The following is a 23,697-nucleotide window of genomic DNA, read 5'->3' on the forward strand; positions in this document are numbered from 1 at the left end:
AAGCAATGAAGACCCAACACAGCCAAAAATAAATAACTGAAATAAATAAGTTTATTAAAAAAAAAGGCAGATTAACAAAGAAAAACAGTGTATTAGCCTGCACGGGGGAGAAACCCACGTGAAGAGTAATTCAGAGTGGTGGCATAGAACTCTAGGTTATAGAGCATCTTCAACAAAGAACAGTCAACTTGTGGAGAAATGACAGGACCAAGGAAAGCCTTCCAAACTGTGGGAAGGTAAACATATGGGAGGAAATAATGGAGTGAGGTTTGCTTGCAGATTCCTCTGGTACCACCTCTGGGCTGGTAAGAGTCTGTCTCCAGTAAAAGGAGAATTTATGACCTGCCTTTAGGTAAAAGGGGGGATAGAGACAGCTTTTCTGCATTTGATGTCTCTTCATTGCCTTCGGCTCCAAATTATTTTTATGTCAAAAGTCTTATTTTGGAGTGACGTTCTGATTTCCTTCACTGGCTTAATGCTTATTCTATAATAAAACTGTTTTTCTTTTCCTACTACCTCTGTGGAGTGTTACGGGTTGGGAGAAGCTTTCACTTTTTATTATATTTTCCCAACACCGCCTTCTCCAAGGCTGCCCCCGAGTTCTTGGGAGGAGCCCCTCCTTGGCCCTCTGATCCCATCCACTGGCTCACGCAGGCCCTGAGCACAGGCTCTGGACTCCAGAGGTCTGCATGCACTCCAGGGCAGAGTGGCCAGTTGGAAACCAGGGACAGCAGGATTCAGACATATGGAGTCATCCTTGAGAACAAGAGGACAGGACAAAGCAGAAGGAGGCTGGACTGTAGGAGGCCAAGTTAAGGCCATTGCCAGCCTAGCTAGGAGCCCCACCGACTCTCAGTGCCCTGTGGGAGGGGCCAGCCTGGATCAACTGAGCAGAGGGGCACAGGGGCAGGACCCCTGAGGGCAGGGCCTGCCTGGTGGGCGCTGGGCACAAGGCTGACTGCATTGTATGCAGGAAAGCAGAGGAGGGACCTTCATTCCAGCATCACAGTGTCCTTTCAGATAACCGTTTAGTTATAACTTGAGCCTGGAGGGCACAGGCCAGTTATAACTTTCAGCCAGTTGTGGATGCTGACGTCACCGGTCTGACACCAGTGTCCCTGGGCCACCCTGGGCCCCGCAGTTCCTGAGGCTGAATTGAGTCTGAGGCACGAAAGGCATGCTTTTGCCTGGCTGGTACACTGGGGCCATTGTTTTCAATAGATGAAAATCAGGCCCGTTGGAAGAGGTCCATTCAACCCCAGTGTTTACAGATGAAGAGCTGAGGGTCAGAGCCACAGGAAGTGACTTGCCCACGTCACAGAACGAGCTGGAGGCAGAGCCAGGGCTTGCCCAGGAAACTCCCTCCATTCTGCACCAAGATAACTTTCAGTGTGGCCATCCCAGATGGACATTTGGGTTGCTTCCACCTTTGGGCTATTGTGAATAATGCTGCAGTGAACATGGATGTGCAAATATCTCTTCAAGACCTTGCTTTTAATTCGTTGGGGTACATACCCAGAAGTGGGATGGCTGGATCCTACGATAGTTCTATTTTTAACTTTTTGAGGAACCACCATACTGTTTTCCACGGCGGCTGCACGGTTTTCCATTCCCACTAGCAGTGCCTAGGGTTCCAGCTTCTCCACATCCTCGCCAGAACTTATCTTCTCTATTTTTTTGGATAGTAGCGACCCTAATGGGTGTGAGGTGGTCCTCTTTCTGTAAGGACACCAGTCACATCGGATTAGGGCCCACCTTAACGGCTTCACCTTAACTTGATGGTTAAGATGCAAAGACCCTCTTTCCAAAGCAGGTCACAATAACAGGTACTGGGGGACGTCAACATCTCTTTTAGGACACAATTCAACCCATAACCCATATTCATATATACAAAAATATATTGTTTATGTTTTGTTTTTTTACATAAACAGTACACTCTTTTACAATTTTTTTTTTTCACGGAACAGTATGTCTTGGAGCTCTTTCCACCTCAGGATGTTCATTTGAGCTGCTGCGTGTTAGTACGTGAGACGGATGTTTATTTAACAGCTTCACCAATGGTAGGTAGACATTTAGCTATTTGGATATTTCAAGCAAAGAATCTTCTGTACAAGCTTCTCTGTGCATCTGAGTGTGTCTCTAAAGATCTAGAAATGTCACTGTTGAGTTGGAGGGTGTGTGCGTTTCTATTATGAAATATCTACTGCCCAGTTGTCCTCCAAAGAGGCTGCACCCACTTCCACTTCCACCAGTTTTGCCACAATCCTGCAAACCCTTGATGGTATTAGCTCTCATTCCCTGTGGTTTGATCCCTTTGCGGCCTTGATTTGTTTTCCCATGCTGGCCTGCATCTTCTCACCTGCTCTTGGGATGGCCTCTGGGGTGAACGGCCTGTTTGCATCTGTGTCACTGAGGATGAGATTCTGTTGCATTTAACAGAAAGGACAATGTCACAGTGGTTTAAACCCATATGTGTTTTGTTTTGTTTTCACATCAAAAGGATCCTATCATAGGCCTTGGGGGGCTGGCTTGGTAGCTCCAGGGTCACTAGGACCTGGATTCCTTCTGTCTTTCTGTGTCTTCTGCATCCTTAGTATGTGGCTTCCATGCTCATGGTTGCCTCAGGATCACCTCACACCCACAGTCTAAACTGTGGTTAGGAGGAAACAGAGGACAGGCTCTTCCTTTTTTTTTTTTTTTAACATCTTTATTAGAGTATAATTGCTTTACAATGGTGTGTTAGTTTCTGCTTTATAACAAAGTGAATCAGTTATACATATATGTATGTTCCCATATCTCTTCCCTCTTGCGTCTCTCTCCCACCCACCCTCCCTATCCCACCCCTCCAGACGGTCACAAAGCACCGAGCTGATCTCCCTGTGCCATGCGGCTGCTTCCCACTAGCTATCTACCTTACGTTTGGTAGTATATATATGTCCATGCCTCTCTCTCGCTTTGTCACAGCTCACCCTTCCCCCTCCCCATATCCTCAAGTCCGTTCTCTAGTAGGTCTGTCTCTTTATTCCTGTCTTATCCCTAGGTTCTTCATGACTTTTTTTTCTTAAATTCCATATATATGTGTTAGCATACGGTATTTGTCTTTCTCTTTCTGACTTCACTCTGTATGACAGACTCTAGGTCTATCCACCTCATTACAAATAGCTCAATTTTGTTTCTTTTATGGCTGAGTAATATTCCATCGTATATATGTGCCACATCTTCTTTATCCATTCATCCGAAGACGGGCACTTAGGTTGTTTCCATCGCCGGGCTATTGTAAATAGAGCTGCAATGAACATTCTGGTACATGACTCTTTTTGAATTATGGTTTTCTCAGGGTGTATGCCCAGTAGTGGGATTGCTGGGTCGTATGGTAGTTCTATTTGTAGTTTTTTAAAGGAACCTCCATACTCTTCTCCATACTGGCTGTACCAATTCACATTCCCACCAGCAGTGTAAGAATGTTCCCTTTTCTCCACACCCTCTCCAGCATTTATTGTTTCTAGATTTTTTGATGATGGCCATTCTGACTGGTGTGAGGTGATATCTCATTGTAGTTTTGATTTGCATTACTCTAGTGATTAATGATGTTTAGCATTCTTTCATGTGTTTGTTGGCAATCTGTATATCTTCTTTGGAGAAATGTCTGTTTAGGTCTTCTGCCCATTTTTGGATTGGTTTGTTTGGTTTTTTGTTATTGAGCTGCATATAAATTTTGGAGATTAATCCTTTGTCAGTTGCTTCATTTGCAAATATTTTCTCCCATGCTGAGGGTTGTCTTTTGGTCTTGTTTCTGGTTTCCTTTGCTGTGCAGAAGCTTTGAAGTTTCATTAGGTCCCATTTGTTTATTTTTGTTTTTATTTCCATTTCTCTAGGAGGTGGGTCAAAAAGGATCTTGCTGTGATTTATGTCATAGAGTGTTCTGCCTATGTTTTCCTCTAAGAGTTTGATAGTGTCTGGCCTTATATTTAGGTCTTTAATCCATTTTGAGTTTATTTTTGTGTATGGTGTTAGGGAGTGATCTAATCTCATACTTTTACATGTACCTGTCCAGTTTTCCCAGCACCACTTATTGAAGAGGCTGTCCTTTCTCCACTGTACATTCCTGCCTCCTTTATCAAAGATAAGGTGACCATATGTGCATGGGTTTATCTCTGGGCTTTCTATCCTGTTCCATTGATCTTTCTGTTTTTGTGCCAGTACCATACTGTCTTGATTACTGTAGCTTTGTAGTATAGTCTGAAGTCAGGGAGCCTGATTCCTCCAGCTCTGTTTTTCTTTCTCAAGTTTGCTTTGGCTGTTTGGGGTCTTTTGTGTTTCCATACAAATTTGAAATTTTTTGTTCTATTCTGTGAAAAATGCCAGTGGTAGTTTGATAGGGATTGCATTGAATCTGTAGATTCCTCTGGGTAGTAGTCATTTTCACAATGTTGATTCTTCCAATCCAAGAACATGGTATATCTCTCCATCTATTTGTATCATCTTTAATTTCTTTCATCAGTGTCTTATAATTTTCTGCATACAGGTCTTTTGTCTCCTTAGGTAGGTTTATTCCTAGATATTTTATTCTTTTTGTTGCAATGGTAAACGGGAGTGTTTTCTTGATTTCACTTTCAGATTTTTCATCATTAGTGTATAGGAATGCCAGAGATTTCTGTGCATTAATTTTGTATCCTGCAACTTTTCCAAATTCATTGATTAGCTCTAGTAGTTTTCTGGTAGCATCTTTAGGATTCTCTATGTATAGTATCATGTCATCTGCAAACAGTGACAGCTTTACTTCTTCTTTTCCGATTTGGATTCCTTTTATTTCCTTTTCTTTGATTGCTGTGGCTAAAACTTCCAAAACTATGTTGAATAAGAGCGGTGAGAGTAGGCAACCTTGTCTTGTTCCTGATCTTCGTGGAAATGCTTTCAGTTTTTCACCATTGAGGATGATGTTGGCTGTGGGTTTGTCATATATGGCCTTTATTATGTTGAGGAAAGTTCCCTCTATGCCTACTTTCTGCAGGGTTTTTATCATAAATGGGTGTTGAATTTTGTCGAAAGCTTTCTCTGCATCAATTGAGATGATCATATGGTTTTTCTCCTTCAGTTTGTTAATATGGTTTATCACATTGATTGATTTGCATATATTGAAGAATCCTTGCATTCCTGGAATAAACCCCACTTGATCATGGTGTATGATCCTTTTAATGTGCTGTTGGATTCTGTTTGCTAGTATTTTATTAAGGAGTTTTGCATCTATGTTCATCAGTGATATTGACCTGTAGTTTTCTTTATTTGTGACATCTTGTCTGGTTTTGGTATCAAGGTGATGGTGGCCTTGTAGAATGAATTTGGGAGTGTTCCTCCCTCTGCTATATTTTGGAAGAGTTTGAGAAGGATAGGTGTTACCTCTTCTCTAAATATTTGATAGAATTTGCCTGTGAAGCCATCTGGTCCTGGGCTTTTGTGTGTTGGAAGATTTTTAATCACAGTTTCAATTTCAGTGCTTGTGATTGGTCTGTTCATATTTTCTATTTCTTCCTGATTCAGTCTTGGCAGGTTGTGCATTTCTAAGAATTTGTCCATTTCTTCCAGTTTGTCCATTTTATTGGCATAGAGTTGCTTGTAGTAATCTCTCATGATCTTTTGTATTTCTCCAGTGTCAGTTGTTACTTCTCCTTTTTCATTTCTAATTCTATTGATTTGAGTCTTCTCCCTTTTTTTCTTGATGAGTCTGGCTAATGGTTTATCAATTTTGTTTATCTTCTCAAAGAACCACCTTTTAGTTTTATTGATCTTTGCTGTCATTTCCTTCATTTCTTTTTCATTTATTTCTGATCTGATTTTTATGATTTCTTTCCTTCTGCTAACTTTGGGTTTTTTTTTGTTCTTCTTTCTCTAATTGCTTTAGGTGCAAGGTTAGGTTGTTTATTCGAGATGTTTCCTGTTTCTTAACGTAGGATTGTATTGCTATAAATTTCTCTCTTAGAACTGCTTTTGCTGCATCCCATAGGTTTTGGGTCGTCGTGTCTCCATTGTCATTTGTTTTTAGGTATTTTTTGATTTCTTCAGTGATCACTTCGTTATTAAGTAGTGTATTATTTAGCCTCCATGTGTTTGTATTTTTTATAGATCTTTTCCTGTAATTGATATCTAGTCTCATAGCGTTGTGGTCGGAAAGGATACTTGATACAATTGCAATTTTCTTAAATTTACCAAGGCTTGATTTGTGACCCAAGATATGATCTATCCTGGAGAATGTTCCATGAGCACTTGAGAAAAATGTGTATTCTGTTGTTTTTGGATGGAATGTCCTATAAATATCAATTAAGTCCATCTTGTTTAATGTATCATTTAAAGCTTGTGTTTCCTTTTTTATTTTCATTTGGGATGATCTGTCCATTGGTGAAAGTGGGGTGTTAAAGTCCCCTACTATGAATGTGTTACTGTCGATTTCCCCTTTTATGGCTGTTAGTATTTGCCTTATGTATTGAGGTGCTCCTATGTTGGGTGCATAAATATTTACAATTGTTATATCTTCTTGTTGGATCGATCCCTTGATCATTATGTAGTGTCCTTCTTTGTCTCTTCTAATAGTTTTTATTTTAAAGTCTATTTTGTCTGATATGAGAATTGCTACTCCACCTTTCTTTTGGTTTCCATTTGCATGGAATATCTTTTTCCATCCCCTTACTTTCAGTCTGTATGTGTCTCTAGGTCTGAAGTGGGTCTCTTGTAGACAGCTTATATATGGGTCTTGTTTTTGTATCCATTTAGCCAATCTTTGTCTTTTGGTGGGAGCATTTAGTCCATTTATGTTTAAGGTAATTATCAATATGTATGTTCCTATTCCCATTTTCTTAATTGTTTGGGGTTCGTTATTGTAGGTCTTTTCCTTCTCTTGTGTTTCTTGCCTAGAGAAGTTCCTTTAGCATTTGTTGTAAAGCTGGTTTGGTGGTGCTGAAGTCTCTCAGCTTTTGCTTGTCTGTAAAGGTTTTAATTTCTCCATCAAATCTGAATGAGATCCTTGCTGGGTAGAGTAATCTTGGTTGTAGGTTTTTCCCTTCATCACTTAAAATATGTCCTGCCAGTCCCTTCTGGCTTGCAGAGTTTCTGCTGAAAGATCAGCTGTTAACCTTATGGGATTCCCTTGTGTGTTATTTGTTGTTTTTCCCTTGCTGCTTTTAATATGTTTTCTTTGTATTTAATTTTTGACAGTTTGATTAATATGTGTCTTGGCGTATTTCTCCTTGGATTTATCCTGTATGGGACTCTCTGTGCTTCCTGGACTTGATTAACTATTTCCTTTCCCATATTAGGGAAGTTTTCAACTATAATCTCTTCAAATATCTTCTCAGTCCCTTTCTTTTTCTCTTCTTCTTCTGGAACCCCTATAATTCGAATGTTGGTGCATTTAATGTTGTCCCATAGGTCTCTGAGACTGTCCTCAGTTCTTTTCATTCTTTTTTCTTTATTCTGTTCTGCAGTAGTTATTTCCACTATTTTATCTTCCAGGTCACTTATCCGTTCTTCTGCCTCAGTTATTCTGCTATTGATCCCATCTAGAGTATTTTTAATTTCATTTACTGTGTGGTTCATCGTTGCTTGTTTCATCTTTAGTTCTTCTAGGTCCTTGTTAAATGTTTCTTGCATTTTGTCTATTCTATTTCCAAGATTTTGGATCATCTTTACTATCATTATTCTGAATTCTTTTTCAGGTAGACTGCCTATTCCCTCTTCATTTGTTAGGTCTGGTGGGTTTTTATCTTGCTCCTTCATCTGCTGTGTGTTTTTCTGTCTTCTCATTTTGCCTATCTTACTGTGTTTGGGGTCTCCTTTTTGCAGGCTGCAGGTTCGTAGTTCCCGTTGTTTTTGGTGTCTGTCCCCAGTGGCTAAGGTTGGTTCAGTGGGTTGTGTAGGCTTCCTGGTGGAGGGGACTAGTGCCTGTGTTCTGGTGGATGAGGCTGGATCTTGTCTTTCTGGTGGGCAGGTCCACGTCTGGTGGTGTGTTTTCGGGTGTCTGTGGACTTATTATGATTTTAGGCAGGCTCTCTGTTAATGGGTGCGGTTGTGTTCCTGTCTTGCTAGTTTGGCATAGGGTGTCCAGCACTGTAGCTTGCTGGTCATTGAGTGAAGCTGGGTGCTGGTGTTGAGATGGAGATCTCTGGGAGATTTTTCGCTGTTTGATATTATGTGGAGCTGGGAAGTCTCTTGTGGACCAGTGTCCTGAAGTTGGCTCTCCCACCTCAGAGGCACAGCACTGACTCCTGACTGCAGCACCAAGAGCCTTTCATCCACATAGCTCAGAATAAAAGGGAGAAAAAGTAGAAAGAATTAGTAGAAGTAGAAAGAAAGAAGGAAAAAAAGAAAGGAGGGAGGGAGGAAGGAAGGAAGGAAGGAAAAAAAGAAAGATAAAGTAAAATAAAATAAGATAAAATATAATAAAGTTATTAAAATAAAAAAAATAATTATTAAGAAAAAAACGGATAGAACCGTAGGACAAATGGTGGAAGCAAAGCTATACAGAAAAAATCTCACACAGAAGCATACACATACTCACAAAAAGAGGAAAAGGGGAAAAAATCATAAATCTTGCTCTCAAAGTCCACCTCCTCAATTTGGGATGATTCGTTGTCTATTCAGGTATTCCACAGATGCAGGTACATCAAGTTGATTGTGGAGATTTAATCCGCTGCTTCTGAGGCTGCTGGGAGAGATTTCCCTTTCTCTTCTTTGTTCTCACGGCTCCCAGGGGCTCAGCTTTGGATTTGGCCCCGCCTCTACGTGTAGGTCGCCGGAGGGCGTCTGTTCTTCGCTCAGACAAGATGGGGTTAAAGGAGCCGCTGATTCGGGGGCTCTGGCTCACTCAGGCCGGGGGCGGGGGGGGAGGTAGGGGCACGGAGTGCGGGGTGAGCCTGCCGCGGCAGAGGCCGGCGTGACGTTGAACCAGCCTGAGGCGTGCCGTGCATTCTCCCCGGGTAGTTGTCCCTGGATCCCGGGACCCTGGCAGTGGCGGGCAGCACAGGCTCCCGGGAGGGGGTGTGGATAGTGACCTGTGCTCGCACACAGGCTTCTTGGTGGCGGCAGCAGCAGCCTTAGCGTCTCATGCCCGTCTCTGGTGTCCGCGCTTTTAGCCGCGGCTCGCGCCCGTCTCTGGAGCTCCTTTAAGCAGAGCTCTTAATCCCCTCTCCTCGCGCACCAGGAGACAAAGAGGGAAGAAAAAGTCTCTTGCCTCTTCAGCGGGTCCAGTTTCCCAGGCTCCCTCCCGGCTAGCCGTGGTGCACTAACCCCCTGCAGGCTGTGTTCACGCCGCCAACCCCAGTCCTCTCCCTGCGCTCTGACCGATGCCCCAGCCTCAGCTCCCAGCCCCGCCCGCCCCGGCGGGTGAGCAGACAAGTCTCTCGGGCTGGTGAGTGGTAGTCGGCCCTGATCCTCTGTGCGGGAATCTCTCCGCTTTGCCCTCTGCACCCCTGTGGCTGCGCTCTCCTCCGCTGCTCCGAAGCTTCCCCCCTCCGCCTCCCGCAGTCTCCGCCCGCGAAGCGGCTTCCTAGTGTGGAAACCTTTCCTCCTTCACAGCTCCCTCCCACTGGTGCAGGTCCCGTCCTTATTCTTTTGTCTCTGTTTTTTCTTTTGCCCTACCCAGGTACATGGGGAGTTTCTTGCCTTTTGGGAGGTCTGAGGTTTTCTGCCAGCGTTCAGTGGGTGTTCTGTAGGAGTTGTTCCACGTGTAGATATATTTCTGGTGTATCTGTGGGGAGGAAGGTGATCTCCGTGTCTTCAGGACAGGCTCTTTTAAAGAACTTTTCTGTTGGTCCCACTGACAAGACACTGGCCAGAACTGAGTCACATGACCCACTTAGGTGCAGGGAGTCTGGGAATTGTAGTTTTCCAGCTGGGTACACTGCCAGGAAGAGGGGCTGGGTAATGGGTAAGTGACAGCAGTCATTGCCCCAGGATCCTGTCCTGTTCTCAAAGAATGAGGAAACTGGAAAGAGTTGTAGGCGTGTTGGATCAGGGCCTGGCGGTAACGGCGAGTGACAAGGGAAGGGGCTCTTCCACTTCCCACAGCACCTCCTTCCTGTCTCAAGAGCAGGGTTCCCTCCGACAGCAGCAATGCTTGCGGGGGGCCCCAGCACCCCAGCGATGAGAAGGCCTGCGGGGAGGAGGATGGAGGGGGCAGGAGAGCAGCCCCCGGGACACTCTGCACCTGGAGTCAAGGGGCGTGACTGCTGAGAACAGATAACGTAGTCCCAGGCCCCTAGTCCCGGCAGTGGAAGGTGAGGTTAGATTAGAGCAGAGGCTGGGAGGGAATGTGGGTGGGGCCCAGCGGGACCATCAGGGGCCTGAGGCTCTCCCTGGAGTTGCGGTGCACGGCAGCAGTCCTTCGGAGGGAGGCTGGGGAACCAAGGCAGACGGTGGAGGTGTTTGAGGTCCCTCGGGGGCGCCTTCACCAGGAGAGCCTCTGAGGTGGGGGAGGGGTGGGTGGCTCAACGGGGCACAGGGCCCACATCGGCTCCTGTCTGGGACTCGAGACAGGCTTCTCCGAAGCACAAGAGTGTAAGCGGGAGCGGAGGGGAGCCGGGGGAGAGAGGCCGGAAGGGAAACCCAGATGAACTGGGGCCGGGCACATGGAGCTTTTCGCTGGCGCAGTAGTGGAGATTAACAGAAGAGATGTTCTAGGCTTGAAAAGATGAGGGAAGAGGGTGGGGCAGCTGGAAGAGGGAAGGAGCCTGTGCCTGGGGATGGGGATGGCAAAGGGCTGCAGTGCCCCAGCGAGGTCCGCACCCCTCATTCAGTGCCTCTGCTCCTGCTGTCAGCCTGGAACACCCTTGGCCAGTCTCTGCCCTGCAAAGGCAGATGGGCATTTATCTTTATTTATATTGCGTTGGCCAAAAAGTTCATTTGGGTTTTTCCATACCTTTTTGGCCAACCCAAGATGTATACTTATACCTATTCTCCGTGGTCAAGAGTAGGTAAACAAATACAAATAAATACTATTTCAAACAAAAGTAGGAAGTGATGGATAAAGTTTATATTTTACCGCAGGACAAGAAAATTTAAGCATAACATATTCCCTGCCCGTATTGGGCCCTCCCTAACGTGCATCTGCATTGTGCATTAATCAGACCTCCTCAAAGGTGGGAATGCCTGCTCCACCGAAAAGATCAGTGTTTTATTATCCTTCTTCTCATGCCAGCAGTTTAACTCCTTACAAGATGAATTTTTCCTTCCTAATCCTGAAAGGGGTCATGGTCACCTACTTCACCTTGTACAGGCAGATCTGGTCTTTAGTGAACGTTATGTAAAATGTCAGTGTGCTATTTGGTGTACAATCCCTTGTCTTGAAAATGTATACGATTGTGCCTTCGACTTCTAACAGGCGGAACCGTCTTCAAGAGTTTTCTGAAAGACTGTCTCCCAGGTTACAATCCCCAGGTTGGCTCCAGTAAGATACTCTATTTAGATCGACTGTTGATTAATTTTTTGGCAATGGAAGGAAGGGTTTTAGAAATCCTTAGAGATGAGACCCACCCTGTGTCAGATATGAAGTAACCATCTCTCAGCTCCAAACCCACCGCCTATTCTCTGCTGGGTGATGCTGCGTCTGGTGCTCTGCAAATCACGTTTCTGCCTTGCCAGCCACTCCCTGTCAGTTTATGCCTAGGAGAGGCATGTGAGGGAGACTGCAGGGCTGGCGGGAAAGGGACCTGCCCCCTGACCCACCTCCCCACCCTGTGAGGGTCCCCAGCCACCCTTCTTACCCACCCCCAGCAGAGGCTGTTCCTTCCTGAGGCTGCAGTTGGCAGCTTTTCTAACCCTCAGACCCAGCTTCACCGTGTCCTGTGGAAGACACTAGCATTAGCCGAGCAGCACCCCTCGGGGGTCAGAGTCTCCACTCTCTGGAGCCCCTCTTCGAAGTCTCTGAGTTTTTCTCTTTGTTCCCCTCCCTGGCTTTCCCAGCCCTTGGGGTGGGTGCTTCTGGGAGTTGCTACTTACCCGATACCTTAGAGTGAGAGTTCTCTTTTTACCCTTTCAATATCAACAACTCTTTATACCCAGTGAGCAGTTATTGTTACAGGTAAGTTCCCTGTACATGTATCAGGTTTCTGTCTCCTGACTAGACACTTGCTGAAACAACACCCATCTCGATTTTAACATAGGAGGTGACTGAGATCCAGAGGCAGTACCATGAATTCAGTGCTCTTACTCATCTGTAAGAACAGAGATGGTTTCCCAACTGGGCTTCCTTTTTTTTTAAATTAATTTTTATTGGCATATAGTTGATTTACAATGTTGTGTTAGTTTCTGCCGTACAGCAAAGTGAATCAGTTATACATATATCCACTCTTTTTTAGATTCTGTTCCCATATAGGTCATTACAGAGTATTGAGTAGAGTTCCCTGTGCTCTACAGTAGGTCCTTATTAGTTATCTATTTTATATATAGTAGTGTGTATATGTCCATCCCAGTCTCCCAATGTATCCCTCTTCCTGCTGGGCCTCCATATTGACAAAGTGTAGCAAGGATGCCCACCGTGTAGCTCAGCATGTCCATCTCAGTGTCCTCCTTTCTTTCCACACTGGCCACCTCTCCTACTGGCACACGGGGACTTTCCACCTTCATGTCTACAGGTGCCCACTCTCTCCCCATGACCTGTGTTCCTGCCCCAATTGCTCCTTCGGCAAGAGGGAGGGCAGCTCTGATCCCTCCACCTTGCCCTCCAGGGCAGGGTCCCCCTCTTCTCTGGTTCTGCAATATTTTTAACTCCTGAGGAACTGGCACCAGATTCCACTTGGGCAAACCCAGTTGTATACGAATTCCATTCATTCTCATCCAGGGAAAAGTATCTCTAGGAGAAAGATTTCTGTTAGGAAAAATAACTCTGGGCTTGGATTCAGAAGATCTGAACAATTTGCCCCAGAGCCTCCTGGCAAGCAAGGAAATTTGGAAGACTGTTCTGTTTCCTTCCTGGGGAAATAAAATAAGCTTGTGTAGCAGAGCTCCAGAAGGAAACTTTCCAGCCAACCATCCCCAAAAAACAAAGGAAGTTTATTTACATTGGAAATGTGACCCCAACTGCCCACTGCAGCTCCACTGCTGAGATGGGGCAGGGATATCATAAACAAGAAGAGACATTTAATCCAGAATGAACAGGGTTGAGATATCAACCCACTGAGAGAGAGGCCCCGCATGGCCTGTCAGAGTTCTGCTAGAGAGATACAAATGTGATATTGTCCCATTTAATCTGACAAAGAGTTTTTCCCTCCCTGATTTGAGGATTTATTCATGTGAAAATCTTACAAAGGGACAGAAATGCAATCCCAACCTTTTGTTTCATAAACCTTTTTTTTTTTTTGGCTGCATTGGGTCTTCGTTGCTGCGTGCGGGCTTTCTCTAGTTGCAGCGAGCGGGGGCTACTCTTGGTTGCCGTGCGCAGGCTTCTCATTGCGGTGGCTTCTTTTGTTGTGGAGCACAGGCTCTAGGCACATGGGCTTCAGTAGTTGCGGCACTTGGGCCCTAGAGCGTGTGGGCTTCAGTAGTTGCGGCATGCAGGTTCAGTAGTTGCGGTGCACAGGCTCAGTAGTTGTGGCGCACGGGGTTAGTTGCTCTGCAGCATGTGGGATCTTCCCAGACCAGGGATCGAACCCACATCCCCTGCATTGGCAGGCGGATTCTTAACTACTGCGCCACCAGGGAAATCCCTCATAAATAATTTTTCCCTTTTTTTTTTTTTTTTGCAGTACGCGGGCCGCTCACCATTGTGGCCTCCCCTGCCGTGGATCACAGGCCCCGGACGCGCAGGCCCAGCGGCCACGGCCCACGGGCCCAACCACCCCGCGGCACGCGGGACCCTCCCGACCGGGGCACGAACCCGCGTCCCCCGCATCGGCAGGCGGACTCTCAACCGCTGCGCCACCAGGGAAGCCCCCTCATAAATCATTTTTAATGAAAAAAAAAATGTGATGAAGTCAGGGCTGTCACAAGAATCCAAGGTGAACTGTGTTGATGGTGGAGTCCAGAGGAAGGCGGGTTGCTTCTTTAGTCAGATGTCAACACTGCACCCAGCACATCTGAGGTGCTGATGAGTAAACGGAGACTTCCTCTCTGCTTTGAATCATCACTAGGAAACAGGACCCTGGCCTGGAAACTCCGATCCTGGAGTCCTAGTCTTACAGAATAGCAAATGTGGAGCAAATTCTAGTAGGAAGCAATGAACTTCCTGTTTGCCTCAGCAGGGGATTAAGAAAGAATATTACAAAAAAAAAAAGGAGTGTTACGCCTGTAAAATTAGTGCAGAAGGTCCTCTAATAGGTATCATTATGGTTGTACAACTTCAACTTTCCCCAGACAACCTCTCTACATACTAGGCCTGTGAATTAGGCAAAGAAGGGATGATTATGCCGATTTGACAGTTGAGGAAACTGAGGCACAGAGAGGTTAGGGGTCTGGTCCAGCTTCCCATTGCTGGGTCCTTTTAGAGCTATGATTACACACACACACACCCGTCTTGTGTTCTATGGTTGTTCACTGATTGTCACATTTTGTTTTTTCAGTTTTACAAAGGGATCACTTATTCATTCAACACATTTGTTTGTTTATTTTTGGCTGCATTGGGTCTTCGTTGCTGCGCGGGCTTTCTCTAGTTGCAGAGAGCGGGGGCTACTCTTCGTTGCAGTGTTGGGCCTCTCATTGCGGTGGCTTCTCTTGTTGAGGAGCATGGGCTCTGGGCACGCGGGCTTCAGTAGTTGTGGCTTGCGGGCTCTAAAGCGCAGGCGCAGTAGTTGTGGTGCACGGGCTTAGTTGCTCCATGGCATGTGGGATCCTCCCAGACCAGGGCTCGAACCCATGTCTCCTGCATTGGCAGGCAGATTCTTTGCCACTGTGCCACCAGGGAAGCCCTCAACACACATTTATTGAGTACTACTCTGTACGTTTCTCTTTTTTCTTTTTTAATTGAAGAATAGTTGATTTACAATGTTGTGTTACTTTCAGGTGTACAGCAAAATGACTTGGAGATTATATATATATAATATATATTATATATAATATAATATATATTATATAATATATATTATATAATATAATATATATTATATAATATATATTATATATAATATATATAATATATATTATATATAATATAATATATATTATATATAATATATATAATATATATTATATATAATATATACATACACATACTCTTTTTCAGATTCTTTTCCATTATAGGTTATTACAAGGTATTGAATATAGTTTCCAGTGCTATACAGTAGGTCCTTGTTTATTTTATATATAGTAGTGTGTATCTGTTAATTCCAGACTCCTAATATATCCCTCCCTACTTGCCCCTTTGATAACCATATGTTTCTTTTCAATGTCTGTGAGTCTATTTCTGTTTTGTCAATAAGTTCATTTGTATCATTTTTTAATTTTTAAAAAATATATATTTATTTATTTGGCTGCACTGGGTCTTAGTTGCAGCATGTGGGATCTTTCTTTGTTGCAGCATGCAGCATCCTTCAGTTGTAGCATGTGGGATCTTTTTTAGTTTCGGCATGCAAACTCTTAGTTGCAGCATGCATGTGGGATCTAGTTCCCTGACCAGGGATCGAACCTGGGCCCCCTGCATTGGGAACACCTGAGCCCCCAACTACTGGACCACCAGGAAAATCCCTGTATCATTTTTTTAGATTCCTCATGTGATATATAGTTGTCTTTATCTGACTTAATTCACTTAGTATGATAATCTCTAGGTCCATCCATATTGCTGCAATGGCATCATTTCATTCTTTTTATGGCTAAGTAATATTCTATTGTGTATATATATATACCACATCTTCCTTATTCATTCGTCTGTTGATGGACATTTAGGTTGCTTCCATGTCTTGGCTATTATAAATAGTGCTTCAATGAACACTGGGGTACATGTATCTTTTCCTATTATAGTTTTCTCTGGATATATGCACAGGAGTGAAATTGCTGGATCATATGGTAACGCTATTTTAGTTTTTTAGGGAACCTCCATACTGTTCTCCATAGTGACTGCACCGATTTACATTCCCACCAACAGTGTAGGAGGGTTCCCTTTTCTCCACACCCTCTCCAGCATTTGTTATTTGTAGACTTTTTAATGATGATGGCCATTCTGACCAACGTGAGGTGGTACCTCTTTGTAGTTTTAATTTGCATTTCTCTAATAATTAGCAATGGTGAGCATCTTTTCATGTGCCTGTTGGCCATCTGTATGTCTTCATTGGAGAAATGTCTAATTAGGTCTTCTGCCCATTTTTTGATTGGGTTGGGTGTTTTGTTGTTGTTATTGAGTTGTATGAACTGTTTGTATATTTTGGAAATTAAGCCCTCGTCAGTAGCATTGTTTGCAAATATTTTCGCCCAGTTTGTAGGCTGTCTTTTCGTTTTGTTTATGGTTTCCTTTGGCTGTGCAAAAGCTTGTAAGTTTGATTAGGTCCCATTTGTTTATTTTTGCTTTTATTTCTATTGCCTTGGGAGACTACCCTAAGAAAACATTGGTTCACTTTACATCAGAGAATGTTTTGCCTATGTCCCAAGAGTTTTATGGTGTCATGTCTTATATTTGTCTTTAATCCATTTTGAGTTTATTTTTTTGTGTGGTGTGAAGGTATGTTCTAATTTCATTTATTTACATTGGCTGTCTAGCTTTCCCAACACCACTTTCTGAAGAGACTGTCTTCTCTCCATTGTATATTCTTGCCTCCTTTGACAAAGATTGACTCTAGGTGTGTGGGTTTATTTCTGGGCTCTCTATTCTGTTCCATTGATCCATATGTCTATTTTTGTGCCAATACCATGCTGTTTTGCCTACTGTAACTTTGTAGTATTGTCTGAAGTCTGGGAGGGTTATTGCCTCCTGCCTTGTTCTTTTTCCTCAGGATTACTTTGGCAATTCTGGGTCTTTTATGGTTCCATATAAATTTTAGAATTATTTGTTCTGGTTCTGTGAAAAGTGTCATGGGTAATTTGATAGGGATTGCTTTAAATCTGTAGATTGTTTTGGGTAGCGTGGCCATTTTAACAATATTAATCAGAAGAGATTTTTAATTAAACACAAAGCAAATAAAACCCAACTGCACCTGGAAAATGTACGCGTTGCAAATTTGTGGTTTACTGGCCCAAGGGAGCTGCCCGATTGCACAGCTATGGCTGTGGAAGACGGTGTGTTGTTGGCTAAAGGGGCTAGAACTCAGAGTTCAGGCTTAGGGAAAGCAGCTGGGAATTTGAAAGGGAGAAATCCTGGCAGTGTGAGACCCTCGGCAGAAAAAAGATAGAAACGCTTGAGCATCGGCTGCCTTCCCCAGCTGACAGTTCAACTAGGTGTCTATGGGGGGACACCTGGTGAAGAGAAGCTTACTCTTGGGAGAGAGCTATGCGGAGCAAGAGCTGTGAGTTTGATGCTCCTCCCCCTGGTGCATTCCCCAACTACTTGCATCTCACCTGGAAAAAAATCTGAAGCTGGATGGGCTGGAAGGACAGAGCCCAGAGGGGGTGGAGGAGCTCGAAGATGGGGGAATCTCTATCCTAACAAGGAAGTCACGGAGAGGATGATCCCATCTCTGCCCAGATCCTTGGTCAATCTCCAAATTTTGCAGGCAGAGGGAAGACCTATGGAATCAGGCCTTAAAAGCAACAGTGGGTAGCTATAAGAACAGATACCAATAACTTCATACCATAGGGGATACAAAGTTAGCAGTTTGAATCCAACTCTTACTTGAGTAAATATCTAAGCATCTTCAGAAGAACATGATAGAATCCAAAGTCACTACAACGTTTTATCTGATATCCGATTTTCAACCAGAAAGTACTAAACATGCAAAGAAACAGGATTATATAATCTATATTAAGGAAAAAGAGCATTCAATAGAAATTAATGCTAAATGGGCCTGGATGTTGGATTTCGCAAAGACTTCAAAGTAGCTTTTACAAATATGTTGAAAGAATTAAAAAGAAAGTATGTTCAGGGACTTCCCTGGTGGCGCAATGGTTAAGAATCCATCTGCTAATGCAGGGGGCATAGGTTCGATCCCTGGTCCAGGAAGATCTCACATGCCGCGGAGCAAATGAGCCCGTGCGCCACAACTACTGAGCCTGCGCTCTAGGGCCCGTGAGCCGCAACTACTGAGCCCGAGTACCACAACTACTGAAGCCTGTGCGCCTAGAGCCCATGCTCTGCAACAAGAGAAGCCACCCAATGAGAAGCCCACGAACCGCAGCAAAGAGTAGCCCCCACTCGCCACAACTAGAGAAAAGCCCACGTGCAGCAACAAAGACCCGAGGCAGCCAAAAATAAAAATTAATTAATTAAAAAAAAAGACCACATATTGTGTTATGATTTTATTTATATGAAATGTCCTGAAGAGGCAAATCTGTAGACAGAAACTAGGTTAATGGTTGCCTTCCCCTCACAACCCCTTATCTTGCTGCCTAGAATATAATGTGATGGCTAGATTCCAGCAGCCACATTGACACACAAGGATGAGGGTTACACATTAGGGATGGCAGAGAAGAAGCTGGAATGCTGGAATGATCCTTGGTCTCTTTATGAGTTCATGGAACCACCACATTAGCTCTGAACTACCCACCTCCTAATGTACTTTACATGAAATAAACTATCTCACATACCCACTTATTTGGGTTTTTAATTATACGCAGCCAAATGAATTCTGACACAGCAACCATATAAATGAGGGAGAAGCTTGCGAGAAGCAGAGTGGAGGGGAGGGGAGTTCACTGAAGAAGCTGTTAACACTCTTGCCAGTTTTATCGGCAGCTCGGCCCCTGCCTAGACCCCACTACAGAGAAGTATGCTGGACTGAGAGAAGGGGCGGGCTTGGCTAGTTCTAATCCTGGGAATAAGAGCAAAGCAAGAGGACCAGCGCTCCCCCGGCCTGGGAGAAGATGCTGGAGGCTTCAGCCAGCAGGACAGGGTATGAATTTATTTATTTAGCTACGTTGGGTCTTCATTGCTGTGCGCGGGCTTTCTCTAGTTGTGGTGAGCAGGGGCTACTCTTCATTGCAGTGCGCAGGCTTCTCATTGCAGTGGCTTCTCTTGTTGCAGAGCACAGGCTCTAGGTGCGTGGGCTTCAGCAGTTGTGGCACGTGGGCTCAGTAGTTGTGGCTCACGGGCTGTAGAACGCAGGCTCAGTAGCTGTGGCGCATGGGCTTCGTTGCTCTGCGGCATGTGGGATCTTCCCAGACCAGGGCTCGAACCCGTGTCCTCTGCATTGGCAGGTGGTTTCTTAACCACTGTGCCACCGGGGAAGTCCAGGACAGGGTATGGATTCTCACTCGGCATCACTGCTTTTCCTACTAAAGCATGTCCACAAGTCTAATCCTCTCAATACAGCAGAGTGGCTAATATTTTGGCCACGATTTGGAAAGCACGTTCCTAAGGGGAAGGGATTGGTTTTTGTTTTGTGTCATTTTTGGCCTAGGAGCAAGTTCTTTATTATCAGGAGTAATTACCAATTATATCCTTCACTGCTTCTGACCTATCATCCAAGCTGTTTACCCAATGAATGGTGACAGGATACTTGGATCAACATCTACAAGTATTGAGCCTGTGACTTGAGCACATATAGTGTAGTAGCTAAGAGTAAAGATCTAGAAGCAGATTTCCTGGTTCAAGGCCAACCTCTTGACAGCTGTCTGCTCTTATGTGAATTACTTTACCTTCGTGCACCTGTTTCTCCTCTGTAAAATGGGAGCCGTAACAGTTACGTTCCTCACAGGGATGCTAAGAAGGCCGAAAAAGTCATCCACAGAAGGTACTTAGTAGCCACTTAATGTTTGCAATTTTTACTATTATCACCCTTTAGCAGAATTGATAGGCCAAATGGACCCAATCTTGAAATCCCCACTCTGCTACAAGACAAATCACCTCAGCCCTTAAGCACTTCCTGCCTTATACTGACACGTGGGTCTCTGGTCCAGCTAACAAGTCTGCCCCCCCCTTGAGCATAAGGACATGGTCTGATACTCATGTAGTGGGCACTCAAATAGTTTACCAAGCAAATTATTCCAAATGATTTTATTTTTAAGCATTATATATACATTTATAAGCACACTTGTGATGTATTTTATACACATGGATTTGGTAGCTGTTAAAGGACAAGTGCCTACTGGGAAATTCCTTTCTACAAGAATAAAGTATGGAAACAGAGCAATTTAGGAGACAAACTATTATACATGGATACAAAGAATGGACACAGTTGCCTAATCAAGGATAGTAAGGACTCTCTCCTCCCTCCTAGGTGGTCACCACAGACCAGAAAACTTTAATCAAGGACAGAGCGTCAGGCAGCTGGTTCCTAGACAGTGAAGGAGAGAAGGGAAGAGCAGCAGACACACAGCGCAGTCAGCTGCAGCCTTGCCACCAGCCCACGGCACTGAAGCACCAAGTGCAGGCATCCTGGCCACTGAGGAAGCACGGGCTTCTCTCCCCACGGACTCAATCCCCCTGCCGCACCAGAACATCGGAAAGGTCCTCAGTTCCTTCCAGCTTTAGATTCTGAAGGAAGATCAAACACACATGAACTTTGGTATCCACAGGATACAAGAATCAGAAAACAAACTCGGGGGAAACGAGGTGGTGACTACAAAGAACGAGGTTTGTCCCATGACTATAAGTAAAACTGTCACAGCAAATATAATCTGCATGAAAAAGCTGGTTCCAAATCCTTGCCAACTGCAGGGGGAAAAAAGCAAGCCTGCTCTGATTTCCGCAACAATCTCCGTCAACCGTCTAAGAGCTAAGCTCTCGGCCCTGGAAGGAGCTGTGGGAAGTGATAGGGAGGCCACCAGGGGCCATGGCACACGTGTATCAGCCCTGCCATGAATGACCTTCTCCAGGCCCTTCCCTCAGTGCTCGGGAAGCTCAAACCTTGGCGACGGCCATGACGGCCACGCTCTCCCTCCCATCTCTGCACAGGCCTCTTCCCTGCTCCCACTGCCTCCCTGATCCTCCCATCCCCCGGATCCTTCACCAGCCCCAGGCAACCGTCCCCTCAGGACTAAAGAGCTGTCAGCCCTTCCTCACACGGAAGCCCAACTGCACCAGGACCATCGCTCCCTTGCCTGGCACTGGAGGTAGGCATGGTGTGGTGGCACACCTTCCTCTCCTGCTAAAGATGGAAAGCACAAACCTCACCTCCCAGGTGACAGCTGAGGGGGAGCTCGTTACCAGAGCGGTAGATGAAGAGTCCAGATGGGCGTGAAAACCTGGGAGCAGGCAGGCCTAAAAGGGGTCACATTCTGGCACAAGGTGTTGTAAGATTTCTCTCGGTGGCTCTAAGCTCTGAGTTACCCCAGGTCCCTGCAGATTATCTGGTAACTGCTGGCCAGCGTTACCAGTCAGATCTTGTCAAATAGCCCAAAGCTCAGCCCAACAGGTCATGGTCTATGGGCCATCTCCTGATTCTTCAAATGCTGAGCCCCCTGGGGCCCCTTAGAGAGATTTGGTCGCAGCAAAGCAAGAGAAGCTGGCTCTGCCGCTGGGGGAGGCGGGGTGGTGCCAGAGCCAGAGCACATGGACCTCAGTGAAGCCTGGAGTCCCTCATGCTTTCCAGCCGTGTGTCTGCTTGGCCCCAGTCTACTGGGAACCGAGCGGAGGCGCTGAAGCTGCTCTCTCACAGCAGAGACACGCGGCCCAGGGCAGCACTGATCCTCCAGCTGCTGCGACTGAGTGAAGTCACTAACACATAGAATTTGGACTCAGGGTAAGTTTCTGAGCTTTGGTGGCACCCGACATTTTAGGGGACTGCGCGGGCTAGGGGAACACACCCAGTGGGAGAGTCCATCAGCACCTACGCCCACTAGGATGCTGTGAGATTCCAACCTCACTCAGAAAAGCTTAGCAGGGACTACCCTGGTGGCGCAGTAGTTAAGAATCCGCCTGCCAAGGCAGGGGACACGGGTTCAAGCCCTGGTCTGGGAAGATCCCACATGCCGCAGAACAACTAAGCCTGTGCGTCGAAACTACTGAGCCTGCGAGCCACAACTACTGAGCCCGTGCTCCACATCTACTGAAACCCGCACACCTAGAGCCCATGCTCTGCAACAAGACAAGAAACCACAATGAGTAGCCCCCACTTGCGCAACTAGAGAAAGCCCGCGCGCAGCAACGAAGGCCCAATGCAGCCAAAAATAAAAATAAAAAATAAATTTATAACAACAACAACAAAAAGCTTAGCAGCGTTACTTTGAACGTGTCTAGCCCCAGCACTAGAGATGCTCACGGCATATGCTACGGCCCAGCCCACAGTCCTGGGGACACTAAAGGACACCAAGTCTCAGGCAGCAACAAACGCATGGGCTTGCTGGCTGCCTCGCTGGGGTGCCTCCCGGGAAGCGGGAGTGCCACCAGCCCCTGAGAAGATGGGTCTCGCCTGCTCCTCAGTGACTGCCCCACAGCCGCTCAGCCGTCGGCTGGCCGGGCACAAGGAGGAGCCGGCACACTGTCACAGTCAGCACTCCTGCTGTCTCCCTCCTGCGAAAGACATCTCTAGTCCCGAGACATCCTTCATAGCCCATGGCGGCTCAGCATTGCTGGCGCTGCCTCTACGTCTCTGCTCTCTCCCTGAGTCTGTTTCCATCCAGCCTCATCTCTCCCCTCTTTTCTCCACCACATTTCCCGCGTGTCCTGACGTTAGCACTGGCAGGATTTGGCCTTTAAAGCCTTTGACACCCAGTGATGCAAAAGCACCTTATGTTTCAAGTTGGGAACTGAAAGATCACAATTTCAGCATCTAAAATTTTCCCATTTGGGTCCTCCTCATAATTTTCATTTCTAATCATACCTGTTGGCCTTTTTATAAGTTACTTTTAGGTGTCTGGTTAATCCTGTGGGTTGAAGGTACCACATAAGTTGCTGTATTTAAGGTGTCCTATGAGGCCGCTCATGAGTGACAGAAAGCTCCAGCAGGTTGGCACAGAGAACACGCCCACGCTTACCAGCTTTACCCACCTTTTCATTGGCTAAATGTAGCAGACATGCAAAGGCCAGAGGTATGGAGAGGTTCTGAGCCATGAGGGGAGGCAGGCTGTAAAACAAAGAGGCTGGTAAGTATTTAGCTGTCACTGCAATTCCAGGAACAAAGGCTCTTTCATCAAGTATGAATACACATGGTCAGTGAATAAACTAATGAGAAATAAAGAAACATTTCAGATGCCTTTTAGAAGCAGGTTTTTCCAGTTTCTTATTTGGAAATAAAATATTTCCTGTTCCATTCCAGCCACTGGTGCAGAAAAATGCCTTTTTAAAGGTGGGCTACATTAACTCATTTATCAATGCAGAGAAGAAACAGAAAAACTGTGAGAAGTGTGAAAATGGCAGGTTGTGTGCAGAGGGGTCTGTCATACCAACAGCCTGGGCTGGCGCTCCCTCAGCTGGGGCTCGGAGGAGGAGGGGGCTGGGGGAAGGGGGGGGGAGTGGGGAGGGGAGGGGGAGGAGGGGAGGGGAAAGGGAGTGGGGAGGGGGAAGGGAGTGGGGAGGGGGAAGGGAGTGGGGAGGGGAGGGGAGGAGTCTGTTGGCAAGCACCTCTTCTGCAGGTCCTTTGTGAGCCCACTGAGCTTCTTGTCAGCCACCTGTACTGGGTCCCCTGCTTCTCCATTTTCTCTGTGGTTTGCCTGACAGAAGAAAGGACACTTAAGAGATCAGACTAGGCCCAGTTC

General features: G+C 45.7%; 2 protein-coding genes across 7 annotated transcripts in view; one reads left to right on the forward strand and one right to left on the reverse strand.

Annotated features, from left to right (window-relative positions):
* Window positions 1-23,697, forward strand: part of NEURL3 (neuralized E3 ubiquitin protein ligase 3) — a 95,955-nt gene that overhangs the window by 58,702 nt on the left and 13,556 nt on the right. The window contains exon 5 of one of the 4 annotated variants that reach the window (XR_010934356.1): window positions 20,280-20,418. The exons of 1 other annotated variant lie outside the window; for it this stretch is intronic. Coding sequence is in view for 1 of the 3 variants with exons in the window: in XM_067704304.1 (XP_067560405.1) it covers window positions 20,280-20,347 (68 nt within the window). In the remaining 2 variants the exon portion in view is untranslated. Of the gene's footprint in view, window positions 1-20,279; window positions 21,115-23,697 lie in introns of those variants that run through there. 2 more of the 4 variants (XR_010934357.1, XM_067704304.1) reach the window with 2 other exon arrangements.
* The window catches only part of NCAPH (non-SMC condensin I complex subunit H), a 39,563-nt gene continuing 35,907 nt past the window's right edge, over window positions 20,042-23,697 (reverse strand). For 2 of the 3 annotated variants that reach the window (XM_067704291.1, XM_067704290.1), the window contains exons 16-17: window positions 23,564-23,652; window positions 22,110-23,066 (exon numbers count right to left, since the gene is read on the reverse strand). In XM_067704291.1, coding sequence (XP_067560392.1) covers window positions 22,901-23,066; window positions 23,564-23,652 — 255 coding nt within the window. In that variant the 3' untranslated portion in view covers window positions 22,110-22,900. Of the gene's footprint in view, window positions 20,537-22,109; window positions 23,067-23,563; window positions 23,653-23,697 lie in introns of those variants that run through there. The other variant, XM_067704292.1, reaches the window with a different exon arrangement.

This window comes from Pseudorca crassidens, chromosome 14 (genome assembly GCF_039906515.1).
Source record: "Pseudorca crassidens isolate mPseCra1 chromosome 14, mPseCra1.hap1, whole genome shotgun sequence".
In the NCBI taxonomy this organism is placed as follows: Eukaryota; Metazoa; Chordata; class Mammalia; order Artiodactyla; family Delphinidae; genus Pseudorca; species Pseudorca crassidens.